General features: G+C 39.3%; 1 protein-coding gene across 1 annotated transcript in view; it reads left to right on the forward strand.

Moving 5' to 3' along the window:
* Positions 12,265-14,406, forward strand: part of CFI (complement factor I) — a 43,688-nt gene continuing 41,546 nt past the window's right edge. Inside the window, exon 1 of the mRNA XM_005681316.3 lies at positions 12,265-12,464. Within this exon, the coding sequence (XP_005681373.2) occupies positions 12,408-12,464 (57 nt within the window). The 5' untranslated portion in view covers positions 12,265-12,407. The remainder of the gene's footprint in view (positions 12,465-14,406) is intronic.

Below are 14,406 nucleotides of genomic sequence, written 5' to 3' on the forward strand. Positions count from 1 at the left end.
CATGATCCCCACCCAATCTCGGTGGCAGTCTCTTTATTCAAAGCTATCTATTTCTATTCATTCCATCTAAAGTAGATTCGTACTGTCGATACAGGCCTCCTGTTGCCACTACCACACTCTCCTCTGTTATTCCTATCTTAAATCACCCAATATAATCTACAACAACTGAAAAGTCAAGAAATAATTGCAGTGAACTACAACATCTGAGCATCTTTGGTGTCTTGAAATAAATGCCTCCACCCTTTTCTTCCTTCCATCTGTAATGCATGTGATGACATACTGAACTTAATAAGTTTCCTCATACCATAGCCATCTTCATGTCCCCAAAACAGTTTCCCATTTCCTTTAGTAACAACTCTAAAGTAAAATTTCTCCATTGACTAAGCCTTCTGTATAATTCATTTTGTTTCCCTCCAGTGCTCTACACCATTTTTCTGCCCCATCAGACCAGCATCATTGCCTTGCTTCTCTTTCTCTGCCACTGGCAATCACCTCCTTCTTGGAAGAGCTCCATTTCCCATCCATTAGAACAGCCTTTTTCTATCCTTTTACCCTGAAAGAACGATTGAATTAATTTTTATGTCTCAGAAAACCCTGCATAAAAATTTTATATACCCAGGTGACACAATGATGAAGAATCTGCCTACCAATGCAGGAGACACAAGAGGTGTGGGTTCAACCCCTGGGTTGGGAAGATCCCCTAGAGAAGGAAATGGCAACCCACTCCAGTATTCTTGTCTGGTCCGGGAAATCCCATGGACAGAGGAGCCCAGGCTCCATGGGGTCACAAAGAGTTGGACACAACTGAGCACACAGCACAAGTCTTCATCCCAGTGCATTAACATGACCAGCAGCTTATAGACATGTAGACATAAGAATCCAATAATAATTATCAATGCTCTTTTTTTCCAACTATAGTAAAATATGCATAAACTGTACCACATTAATCATTTTGAAGTGCATAATTAACATGGTTCACACTGTGTAACTCAGTGCTGTTTAAAGAATGGTGTTTTTCTATGAATCTGTTTATTTTTGTCCAAGACTAAAACTTATTGGCCTACTCTGTGTCATTTCCTCCTCCTTACAAAGGATCTCAATTTTTTAAAAAAAAATTTTTATCAAATTAAAGTTACTGTATTGGAAGTTTTGGCCACAGCAATCAGAGCAGAAAAAGAAATAAGAGGAATCCAAACTGGAAAAGAAGAACTAAAACTCTCACTGTTTGTAGATGACATGATCCTCTACATAGAAAACCCTAAAGACTCCACCAGAAAAGTACTAGAGCTAATCACTGAATATAGTAAAGTTTCAGGATATAAAATCAACACACAGAAATTCCTTGCATTCCTATACACTAATAATGAGAAAGTAGAAAAAGAAATTAACAAAACAATTCCATTCACCATTACAACGAAAAGAATAAAATACTTAGGAATATACCTACCTAAAGAAACTAAAGACCTATATATAGGGAATTATAAAACACTGATGAAAGAAATCAAAGAGGACACTAATAGATGGAGAAATATACCATATTCATGGATCGGAAGAATTAATATAGCAAAAATGAGTATACTACCCAAAGCAATCTACAGATTTCAATGCAATCCCTATCAAGCTACCAGCGGTATTTTTCACAGAGCTAGAACAAATAATTTCACAGTTTGTATGGAAATACAAAAAACCTCGAATAGCCAAAGCAATCTTGAGAAAGAAAAATGGAACTGGAGGAATCAACTTGCCTGACTTCAGGCTCTACTACAAAGCCACAGTCATCAAGACAGTACGGTACTGGCACAAAGACAGAAATATAGATTAATGGAACAAAATAGAAAGCCCAGAGATAAATCCACACACATATGGACACCTTATCTTCGACAAAGGAGGCAAGAATATACAATGGATTAAAGACAATCTCTTTAACAAGTGGTGCTGGGAAAACTGGTCAACCACTTGTAAAAGAATGAAACTAGATCACTTTCTAACACCATACACAAAAATAAACTCAAAATGGATTAAAGATCTAAATGTAAGACCAGAAACTATAAAACTCCTAGAGGAGAACATAGGCAAAACACTCTCAGACATAAATCACAGCAGGATCCTCTATGATCCACCTCCCAGAATACTGGAAATAAAAGCAAAAATAAACAAATGGGATCTAATTAAAATTAAAAGCTTCTGCACAACAAAGGAAACTATAAGCAACGTGAAAAGACAGCCTTCTGAATGGCAGAAAATAATAGCAAATGAAGCAACTGACAAACAACTAATCTCAAAAATATACAAGCAACTTATGCAGCTCAATTCCAGAAAAATAAATGACCCAATCAAAAAATGGGCCAAAGAACTAAATAGACATTTCTCCAAAGAAGACATACAGATGGCTAACAAACACATGAAAAGATGCTCAACATCACTCATTATCAGAGAAATGCAAATCAAAACCACAATGAGGTACCATTTCACGCTACTCAGAATGGCTGCAATCCAAAAGTCCACAAGCAATAAATGCTGGAGAGGGTGTGGAGAAAAGGGAACCCTCTTACACTGTTGGTGGGAATGCAAACTGGTACAGCCACTATGGAGAACAGTGTGGAGATTCCTTAAAAAATTGCAAATAGAACTGCCTTATGACCCAGCAATCCCACTGCTGAGCATACACACCGAGGAAACCAAAATTGGAAGAGACACATGTACCCCAATGTTCATCATAGCACTGTTTATAATAGCCAGGACATGGAAACAACCTAGAGGTCCATCAGCAGATGAATGGATAAGAAAGCTGTGGTACATATACACAATGGAGTATTACTCAGCCATTAAAAAGAATACATTTGAATCAGTTCTAATAAGGTGGATGAAACTGGAGCCTATTATACACAGTGAAGTAAGCCAGAAAGAAAAACAGCAATACAGTATACTAACACATATATATGGAATTTAGAAAGATGGTAATGATAACCCTGTATGCGAGACAGCAAAAGAGACACAGATGTATAGAATGGACTTTTAGACTCTGTGGGAGAGGGAGAGGGTGGGATGATTTGGGAGAATGGCATTGAAACATGTATACTATCAGGTAAGAAACGAATCGCCAGTCTATGTTCGATACAGGATACAGGATGCTTGGGGCTGGTGCACGGGGATGATTCAGAGAGATGATATGGGGTGGGAGGTGGGAGAGGGGGGTCAGGATTGGGAACTCATGTACACCTGTGGCAGATTCATGTCAATGTATGGCAAAACCAATACAGTATTGTAAAGCAAAATAAAGTAAAAATAAAAATTAAAAAAAAAAGAAGAAAGTAAAAACAAAACAAAACAAAACAAAAACAAAGGGAGATGGGAGGGAAGTCTGGGAGGGAGGGAACATGGGTGTATCTATAGCTGATTCTTATTGATGTATGACAGAAAACCACAAAATTATGTAAATCAATTATCCTTCAATTAAAAAATTAAAAAAAATAAAGTCACTGTATAATATTATATGTTATCATTGTACAATAGTTATCCATAATTTTTAAGTTTAATACTTGATTTATAGTTATTTTTAAATAGGATATCAATTCTCATGCAAATTGAGTAGGAGAGGAAACTTCAGTTATTTAATTTAGCAGAGTGCAAGTGGATTTTAATAAATATTAATCTTTTTATAGGCCTGCTGCTGCTGCTGCTGCTGCTGCTAAGTCACTTCAGTCGTGTCTGACTCTGTGCGACCCCATAGACGGCAGCCCACCAGGCTCCCCCATCCCTGAGATTCCCCAGGCAAGAACACTGGAGTGGGTTGCCATTGCCTTCTCCAATGCATGAAAGTGAAAAGTGAAAGTGAAGTCGCTCAGTCATGTCCGACTCTTCGAGACCCCATTTGACTGCAGTCCACCAGGCTCCTCCACCCATGGGATTTTCCAGGCAAGAGTGCTGGAGTGGGGTGCCATTGCCTTCATGTACGTAAAAGTTATTTAATGCATAAATTGTTTCATCTTTGGCATGTGAGAGCACTTTCAAGTTTGGTCCTATGTCTTACCACTCACTAGCTTCTGATGGCTTCCTCGCTCTCTGACACCGGATCTCTGTCTGACATACACTTTTCCTGCCTTAGCCCTTTCTTTAAGAAGCCCAAAGAACACAATCTGGCACTAAGGGGTGGTCCTTGCTTCTGAATTATCATGACTTCTGTGTCTTATTGGACAGAGACAGAAGGTACATATTTTTAGAAAGGAAAAAAAAAATGGTTGAACTGCTATGTCCAATTTAAATGTGACATTCTCCTACCCTGAAATTAAGACATTTAACATAAATATTTTATTTACATGAGCCTCTATACATATTTATGTGTGTGTGTGCAGAAAACGTTGTCAAGTAAGTGTTAAAGTTGTTATTAATAGACTGCTAAATCCTATTTAAGATTTTGTATCAGTTGGTTGGTATTTTGTTTAGGATTTTTGCAGCTATAGTGATAAATGAGATTTGTCTTTCTTTTTCTGTTTATTGTGCTGTACATACTGGCTGTCTTAATTCTGACTACAGAGCACTGTGTGGATGACTGTGTAGAAGAAGGTGGGGTGGAATGTGAGGTCTCGGGAGTTGCCTATAGCTGACTTTTTCAAGTGCAGAGATTCCCTTAACACCAGGAAGTTGTGTGTACCAGGAATGGTTCTCTGCTTCTCCCGCCCCAGTGCTTACTCCAGGGACACTCGGTTAGAATATGTGCCACAGAGAACCTTTGTAGGCTTTATCCTGGAGGAAATGTTGAGGTGAGTTTCCGAAGAATGGGGTACTGGCTCAACTGTTTTGCTCTTTATTTAATTGATCACCTATCTATTACTTCTCTTGGATTCCACTGTCTTTACTTTGTGGTCTCCCTTATTCTGGATACAGTTGTCACCTACATCAGTTCAGTTCAGTTCAGTCGCTCAGTTGTGTCCAACTCTTTGCAACCCCATGAACTGCAGCACCCTCGTCTCCCTGTCCATCACCAACTCCTGGAGTCCACCCAAACTCATGTCCATTGAGTCGGTGATGCCATCCAACCATCTCATCCTCTGTCGTCCCCATCTCTTCCTGCCTTCAGTCTTTCCCAGCATCAGGGTCTTTTCAAATAAGTCAGCTCTTCGCATCAGGTGGCCAAAGTATTGGAGTTTCAGCTTCAACATCAGTCCCTCCAATGAACAGCCAGGACTGATCTCCTTTAGGGTGGAGTGGTTGGATCTCCTTGCAGTCCAAAGGACTCTCAAGAGTCTTCTCCAACACCACAGTTCTCTTTGGCACTCAGCTTTTTTCACAGTCCAACTCTCACATCCATACATGACCACTGGAAAAACCATAGCCTTGACTAGATGGACTTTCATTGGCAAAGTAATGTCTCTGCTTTTTAATATGCTGTCTAGGTTGGTCATAACTTTCCTTCCAAGGAGCAAGCGTCTTTTAATTTCATGGCTGCAGTCACCATCAGCAGTGATTTTGGAGCTACATCAGTTTGCAGTTAATCTCTTCCTCTCTACTGTATGTCTTCTAGTAAATCCTCACTGTGTCCTCTTGATGGATTCCCTCTCATTTTTCAGTGGTGTAATGGAATTATTTTTATATTTATTTTCACTGAGCTGTTGGGAGGTAAGAGATATAAACTATAGAGAATGTCAGTCATTGTGAGCTATTTATTGCATTTTCTTTGTTAACTGCTGACAAATAGGAAATTCATTTTCTTACCTTGACTTCATATCCAGTTGTTCTAACAAACTTTGACTTTAGATCTAATAATTTTCAATTAATTTTATCTAAGTAGACAATTATTTAAACTACAAATAATGGCAATTTTGTCTCTTTCACTCCAATATTTATAAATTCTTCATATTTATTGCCTCTATTATAACAACAGTATTGAAATATAGCATCCTTGATTTTATTCCAGACTCTGAGTTTGGCTCCAGTGTTTCACTAGTGTATGTTGTTGGTTTCTACATTTTATCAGGTTAATGATATTTGTTCTTTTCCTAGATTACTCACTTTTTAAAAATTAAAAATTGGTGTTAAACTCATATCATATACCTTTTCCATATCTTGTGGTATAATACAGATTCTCTTATTTAATCTATTATTTTAATTAAAGATTTTAGTATACTGAATTACACTCAGGAGAAATATCAACAACCTCAGATAGGCAGATAATACCATCCTACTGCAAGGAGATCCAACCAGTCTATTCTGAAGAAGATCAACCCTGGGATTTCTTTGGAAGGAATGATGCTAAAGCTGAAACTCCAGTATTTTGGCCACCTCATGCGAAGAGTTGAATCATTGGAAAAGACTCTGATGCTGGGAGGGATTGGGGGCAGGAGGAGAAGGGGACGACAGAGGATGAGATGGCTGATGGCATCACTGACTCGATGGACGTGAGTCTGAGTGAACTCTGAGAGTTGGTGATGGACGGGGAGGCCTGGTATGCTGCAATTCATGGGGTCGCAAAGAGTCGTACATGACTGAGCAACTGAACTGAACTGAACTGAATGGCAAAAAGCAAAGATAAACTGAAGAGCCTCTTGATGAAGGTAAAAGAGAGTGAAAAAACTGGCTTAAAACTCAACATTCAAAAAATGAAGATCATGGTATTTGATCCCATGACTTCATGGCAAATAGATGGGGAAGAAATGGAAACAGTGGCAGATTTTATTTCCTTGCTCTCCAAAATCACTGCAGACGGTGACCGCAGCCATGAAATTTAAAAATTCATGCTCCTTGGAAGAAAAGCTATGACAAACCTAGATAGCATATTAAAAAGACAGAGACATCATTTTGCCAACAAAGGCCCATATAATCAAACCTATGATTTTTCCAGTAGTCATGTATGGATATGAGAGTTGGACCATAAAGAAGGCTGAGCGCCAAGAATTGATGCTTTTGAACTGTGGTGCTGTAGAAGACTCTTGAGAGTCCCGTGAACTGCAAGGAGATCAAACCAGTCAATCCTAAAGGAAATCAGACCTAAATATTCATTGGAAGGACTGATGCTGAAGCTGAGGCTCCAATAATTTGGCCACCTGAATCAAAAAGCCAACTCATTGGAAAAGACCCTGGGGCTGGGAAAGATTGAAGGCAGGAGGAAAAGGGGGGCAACAGAGGATTAAATGGTTGGATGGCATCACTGACTCAATGGACATGAGTTTGAGCAAACTCTGGGAGATACTGAAGGATGTGAAATCCTGGCATGCTGCAGTTCATAGGGTTGCAAAGAATCTGACCCGACACAGTAACTGAACAACAACACTAATAGATATCCTAATGTTGAACACCCCCGTATTTCTGAAATGGTCCACACTTGGTTATGATATCTTATTCTTTTGCTATGTTGTGGTTTATGGTATATGGTTTGCTAACATTTTATTTAGGATCATTGCATGTATGTTAATAATTAAGATTAGCTTATAGATTTCTTTCAAAGGCTTATCTTACCCAGTTTTAGATAAGTATGTCAGAGTATTGCTAGTAAGTCAGAGAGCTTTTTATCTTTTCTCATGTTCTGAAAAAGTTTAAATAACAGGAGAATGATTTTTCTTTAAAAAGTTGGTAAAACTTAGTATCTTTGGGAGTTTAAAATCTTTAATATTTCCATTTCATCTTAGCTATTAATTTATTTGAATTTTCTATCTCATCCCAAGTCGATTCTGATAATTCTATTTTCCTTGACTTTTTTTTTTGGATCTTCAGATTATTTGATAAATTGCACATGATTTTATCACTTAAATTCCTAAGTGACAAGGCACCAAGCCAATACTGGCTAACTTTAGTAAAAGAAAATTCAGTAGAAAATAACAGGATGTTCGCAAGTACTGACAGGTGGCTAAGAAACTAGGCTTAAAAATTAAAGATACTTAATAAGGCCTAAAGGAATCCAAGGAAGCTTATCTGTAGCTGAAACAGTCTGACCAGTATGCTGCTTCTTCTGCTGCAATAAATAATTCACAACTGTTTCTTTTGTTCTCTTATCACTTAACTCAAGACCCAAACACCAGAGAGACAGAGACTCTTTGATCAGTCCCTGGGCTATAAAAAGGAATGGAAGGAGGCTGGATATGGATTTCTCAACTTCCATTTGGAAAGCAGGTGCCTGGAATTACTCTCCTACCAAAAACAACTCATAATAGAAGAAAGATAATTCCACACAGAAAATTGGGGCCCTATTATGAAGCACAATGGATGTTGGCAGCCCCCTAGAAATGACCACTTCAATAAGTAAATTTTCCACTGAAGTTGTCTTACTCTCTCTTTTTAAAAATTATTTCTCTTAATGACTCATGTTACTTGTCAAGTCTGCTAGTTTTTTACTTTCTGGTTTATTTACTATTGCTTATGTCTTTATTCGGAGAAGGCAATGGCACCCCACTCTAGTACTCTTGCCTGGAAAATCCCATGGATGGAGGAGCCTGGTGGGCTGCCATCTATGGGGTCGCACAGAGTCGGACACAACTGAAGCGACTTAGCAGCAGCAGCAGCAGTTCTTTATTAGTTCCTTTGTACCATTTTGATTCTTTTTCATTATTTTTTAAATAGTATCCTGAGTTATATGCTTAGTTCACTTTTCAGTACTTATTTGTTATAAAATGTTTGATATAATTTGGATATATAAATGTCTTTTTATTTTCTTCTATTCTTTCTAAGACTAGAAATTCCACCCCTGCTAGGGTTTAATATTTGTTTCAATCAAATTTCTTTTAGCAATAAGAGCCTTGATTCTAGTTTCAACAATATTATAAAGTATATCAAAAAGAATGTTTTCAGGAAAACTGAAACCACTGTAAGTATTTTAAGCAGAAAAGAATATCAGAAACAGTTTGCATTCACATGGGATGAACAACAGTATACATTTATAATTTTCTCATAAGTCTTATCTTCCATCTTCTGCCATAAGAAAGTCTGAAGAGATCTGGGTATCATTGAGATTTCTTATAGAACATTAAATTGTTTTATTACACTGATGGCATTACCTTAATCAGAGCAGATAAGCAAGAGGTGGCCAGCATGCTGAATGCCTTGATAAGACATACATGCTCCAGAGAGCAGGTGACAAGTGGCACATGAGTAAAATTATGAGAAAACAGAGCTCAGATTTCTTCCAAGACATCTTATGTAAAGTAAAAGACAAATTATTTTGTCTTGTATTTCATTTCACAAAGAAGGAAGCATAAAATTTAGTCAGTCTTTTTGGAGATATTCCTTTTGGGGAATATTTGATTTGGGGGCAAATATTTCACACTGAAGAAGAATGCTTTGGTTCCCAGAGCAGGAAAGAGTTCTGCAGTAATCCAGAAGACCCTGTGGTATTGGAGGTATCACAGGTGGGAAAAAACATTACAGAGTGTTTGAGGAAGACCCAGTGGAAGCACAGCACCCTCAAGCTCTGCAGCAAGGCCATGCCATCTGCAGCAGAGAATTATATTCTTTTTGAGAAACAACCTATGCACTACTGAACACTGGCAAATGTGAAATGACTGATATGTCGCTGTGTGAGAAATACACACTACGAGCTGGGTCCTAGCAGACCCGTGAAGTACAAGGTTGAACAGGCCTAGCAAAAACATGAGATGAATCTGTCACATCTAGAACAAAGAGCACAGAGAAGCAAAGGGAACAAGCAAGGTACTTGAGCAGGTGGCCCAGATTTCTCTCTTTTCCCCCAAATCCAAACTTGCACCCCTGTCCCTCAGCTCACACCTGTGACTCTATGGGAACCCTGGTATGAGCAGCTGAAAGAGAAGAGAAACGTCTGAGTTTGCTTCACAGATAGGCTGGCTCTGTATGTAGGTACAACCTGAAAGTGGCAGCTGAACAACAGCCATGCTTGGTAATTGTCTGAAAGACAGTGGTGGAAGAAAGTCCTCCCAGTGGGCAGAGCTTCAGCCTGTACACATGGCTGTCCACTTTGTGTGGGAAAAAAAGAGGCCTAAGGTTAGACTATATATGGACTCACAGGCAGTAGCAATTGCCTGATGGTCTTTTTCCCTATAATGAAAGATGTTCAAAGATTAAGAACAAGAAGGTCTGAGTAGAAACTTGTGGACATACCTACAGGAGTGGGAATGAAGTATAAAAATCTTTGTAATGCATGTTAACACCAGCAGAGAACATCCACTAGAGAAAAGTAATCAATAATCAACAAAATGACTCAGCTAACTGATATCCGCCAATCTCAGTCATCAACCACCTCAGTACTAGCACAGCAGGCACAAGGATAAAATGGCTATGGTGACAGACATGGCCAGTAACAGCACAGGCCCTGAAGGTTTCTTGGGCTACTGCCATCAACAAATGTCCAACCTGACAGCCACAGAGACCAATGCTGAGCCCCCAAGATGGCACAGCTCATCAAGGATACCAGCTAGCCACTCGGTGGTAAATTGATCATTCAGTTGTTTCACTCTTAAAAAGGCCAGAGGTACATCCTCACAGGAATAGACAGAAATAAACAGACATAAAGTCAGGTACCTTTCCTACCTGCAGGGCCATAGGGTCATGAGTCAAAGGATTACAGAGTACTTAATCCTCCAACAAGGGATCCCATGTAACATCCTGCTAGATAGGGGAACCCACTTTCTAGCAAAGGAGATGTGAGCTTGGAGCTCTGGCCATGCAATTCACTGGTCATACCATATAACTGCACCGCTGTGAAGCTGACAGCCTTATGGAGCATTGGCGTAGCCTGCTGAAGGCCGAACTGAGGTGCCACGTAAGACAACACTCTGAGGACTGGGTGCTGTCCTCCAAGAAGCAGTACATGCATTGACTCGAAGGGCCGTCATGCCGCACTGTGTCTGCAACAGAGAGAAGACACAGGTCTGCGGCCCAAGAAGCAGAAGCAGGAATGGCCACACTTGCCATCACTTCTGACGACCAACGGAGGCCGTGTGCTTCCTGTCCCCACACGTTGCACTCTGAGGTCTGTTTCTCAAAGGAAACACACTGTTGCCCTGGGGCACAACAAGAATCCCAGTGAACTGTATGCTCTGCCTTCTGCCTGGAGCACACTGAGCTGCCTGGAGAGAGGAGGAGTCACCATCTTGACAGGAGTAACCTATCACTTCAGAGGAAGGAAGTCTGCTGTTACACAGCCAGGGTAGGGAGAAATGTGTGGGGAACCGTATGAGCTACTCGGGTATCCCTTGCGACAATAAAGGGGTAGGAACAGCAGCTATGGTCTGAGAAGGGAATGGTATTCAGGGGCTCAGGCCACTCCGGGAAGAGGTTGAGGGTCATGCTACCAGGTAAGCCACTGAGGCCAGCAGAGGGGGAGACTCAGGGTGAAGGGAATCTAGAATGGACAGGAAGGAGGCAGAGGCTGAGGATAACTGCAGCCCCAAGATCAACTGCAAGGGCAGGGGCTACAGTTCCTCCCCCACCCTGACCCCCAGCAACTTCCCTCTCCTAAATTATCTCTCAGGAAGAGAGGCCCACTGCAATTTTGACAGAGCCACCCTTGAAACATACATGGAAAGTAGACCTCAAAGGTGCAAATGGTAGACTCTGAAAGACCAGGAGATGAGTTTCCCGGATCCTCCTTTCAAGGAAGGTCTGGCTGTCTGGCTGTGAAGAGTGGTCAGAGGACACTTCTTTCTGATAGCAACTGAAGACCTGCCTCACCCAAGGGCGTGCATTTCCTGGGCAACTGTCACCGGGTCACATCACTGAGCAAGGCAGGCAGGACCCAGCCATTTCTACCTGACCCAGGGCCCCTGTGACTGGCCACTGTCACTCCAGAGCCCCCCCCACCCCCAAGCTGGCCGAGGCTTTGTTGAACCCACATTGCAGTCTGCTTTCTCTTTCTGTTCATTCCTGCTTCTCTTCCCTTCCTTTTCCAGGAGCTGATTCCTGACAAGTATCCCCAAAACTCTGTCTCACATCTGCTTCAGGAGAATCGAACTGTGACAGCATTTCTGCTGAGAGAAAAAGAATTTATCACAGGACAACCCATGACTGATAAAGGAACCATTTTGGTGAGGATTTTTAGTGTTCAGCATAGCATTCAATACGATGGACTTTTTACTCCTTACCATTTCCTAGTCTTCGTCCTTAAAGAAAAACATGATTCTGTTTTTACCAAAGCATAAGAAATTTCTTTCAGTGGTTTCTGCCTACTGTAGCAAACAGAGCAAGGCATTGTTCAGTATCGAGGTGGGGCATCGGTTTTCTCTGCAGGAAACAGTCCCTCAGCTATTTGCCGAGGTCTTTTTTGGTTTCATTTACGGTAAAACTCTGGATTTTTGCCAAATTCTCCACAAGTTCAAAAGTACAAAGCTTTTTAGGAGGCCTGCTGTTTTTAAATATTTTTTCAGAGGTTAAAAATTAAATTTCAAAAGAATACCTGGGGTGCAGAGGAGTCCACAGTAGAGACACAGATCCTGATTGTCTCCAACATGAAGCTTGGTCATGTCAGTCTCTTACTTGTGTGCTTCTACTTAAGTTTTTGTGAGGTAAGCAATTCAATATTTATGTAAACTTTTAAGTAGATATTTCAAATATTGTAAAAACACAGAAAAAAGTCTCAAAGATATTATTTTGGCTTGAAGATTACATAGTTCACTTGCCAACGATGACAGTATTTAGTCAGTAACCAAGATTTTATGTTATATCTTGATGAAAGAGCTTGAAGAAATTGCTTTTTTCATATGCTATTATCTGTGCATAGAGATTGGACTGAATGAAAATTTTACTAATACAGCTATGATTTTTAGTAATTATTAAATCAGTAAACATTTATCAAGCCCTATCTATGTGCAAGGTATAGAGATGGGCAAGACTGATCCTTCCTTCAATAGCCTTTTGTACAGTTGTAGAAAGATGATACAAATATACCAATGAGGAAATAATAAGCATAATTTGAAAAATACTTGAAACCATGAGAAGGAACTGTTATAAGACATATATTTAATTGCCCCAAAATGGCACAAATATCATCATCTGCCAAGGGAATTTAATGAGAGGAAAAATCCCTTCCTGCTCGGAGATTGGGAAGGGTTTATGGGCCAAATGGGATTTGAGCTAGACCTATAATTCTGAATAAGATCTGATCAGTGGAGAGAAAGAGGAAGTGATTTTCAGCCTGAAAAACAGCAAGTGGTATGGCCAGAAAGACAGCAAAACACTGGGCTCCTCTCCATGAGTAAACGCACTTGATCAGAGTAGAGACTTTGTAGGCCACTCAAGGAGTTAAAGCCAAAACAACAGATTGTAGCCAGTCTGGAAGGTAGCCTGTTAAGGTTAGAAATGTTTAAGACATTTTAGAGACTTGCTGATGATTGCCTACTTTTGTGATCAAAGAGTTTTGAAACAATTCCAAAAATTGTTTTGTTTTAAAGTCTGTTTATAGCAGCAAATGTTTAAAGAGAACTACCTAAGATATCAGAATTAAATACTTAAGTTTCTTATAAGTTCTAAACTATATATGCAATGTTTATAGTATAAACCAAATGGAAATAAAGTAAGTGCTGTTGATTAAAATAGATTAAATTATTGTACATCCAGAAATAACTATCACATTAAAATGGTGTTTTATATTATTGAAATAAAAAAATGCCTCACTGAAATCTTATTTTTGTTAAGAAAAATACATATACACATAAATACACAAATATATTAATAAATGCTTATATAAATGGCAGTTTTAAAGGTCATGAGGGGTGTATATTAAACAGATAACAGTATCTCTGAGTAATGGGATTACTCATGATTTTTATGTTTTATATGTTTATGAATTTTCAGAGTTCAAAAATTTTGTCTTATTCATTTGTCATTTTTCTTTTTTAAATACCAGGTAAATGTGTGTTGCATTATAACAAGAAAAATTTGTTTTCAGAAAAAAGGATATTTCAGCCATATTTTGGGTTCTTGGAACAAAAACAGAACAAAAAAGAAAACTGAAAATAGTTTTCACTTACACAAAGGAAAAGAGCCTCTTTCTTTTACTGAACAATCATCCAATCATAAAACTGTCTTCATTCCTTTAAGAAACAGCATTTTGAAACCACAACTTCATAAAATACTATTATTATTTCCTTATAAAAGGAAATGGAATGATTTTTTATGCCACCTGCTGAGAAATAATCATTTTTAAATGGAGCTTACCATAGAGATAGGGGCTTCCCTGGTGGCTCAGCAGTAAAGAATCCACCTGCCAATGCAGGAGACCTGGGTTCTTCCCTGGGTTGGGAAGATCCCCTGGAAAAGGCAATGGCAACCCACTCCAGTATTCTTGCCTGGAGAATCCCATGGACAGAGGAGCCTGGTGGGCTACAGTCCATGGGGTCACAAAGAGTCAGACCTGATTTAGTGGCTGAAGAGCAACAACCACAGAGACAACATAAATATGTTCTAAGTTTTAAAATGTATCTACATTTTCAACATGAAATAAAATAT

This window comes from Capra hircus, chromosome 6, assembly GCF_001704415.2.
Source record: "Capra hircus breed San Clemente chromosome 6, ASM170441v1, whole genome shotgun sequence".
Lineage (NCBI taxonomy): Eukaryota > Metazoa > Chordata > Mammalia > Artiodactyla > Bovidae > Capra > Capra hircus.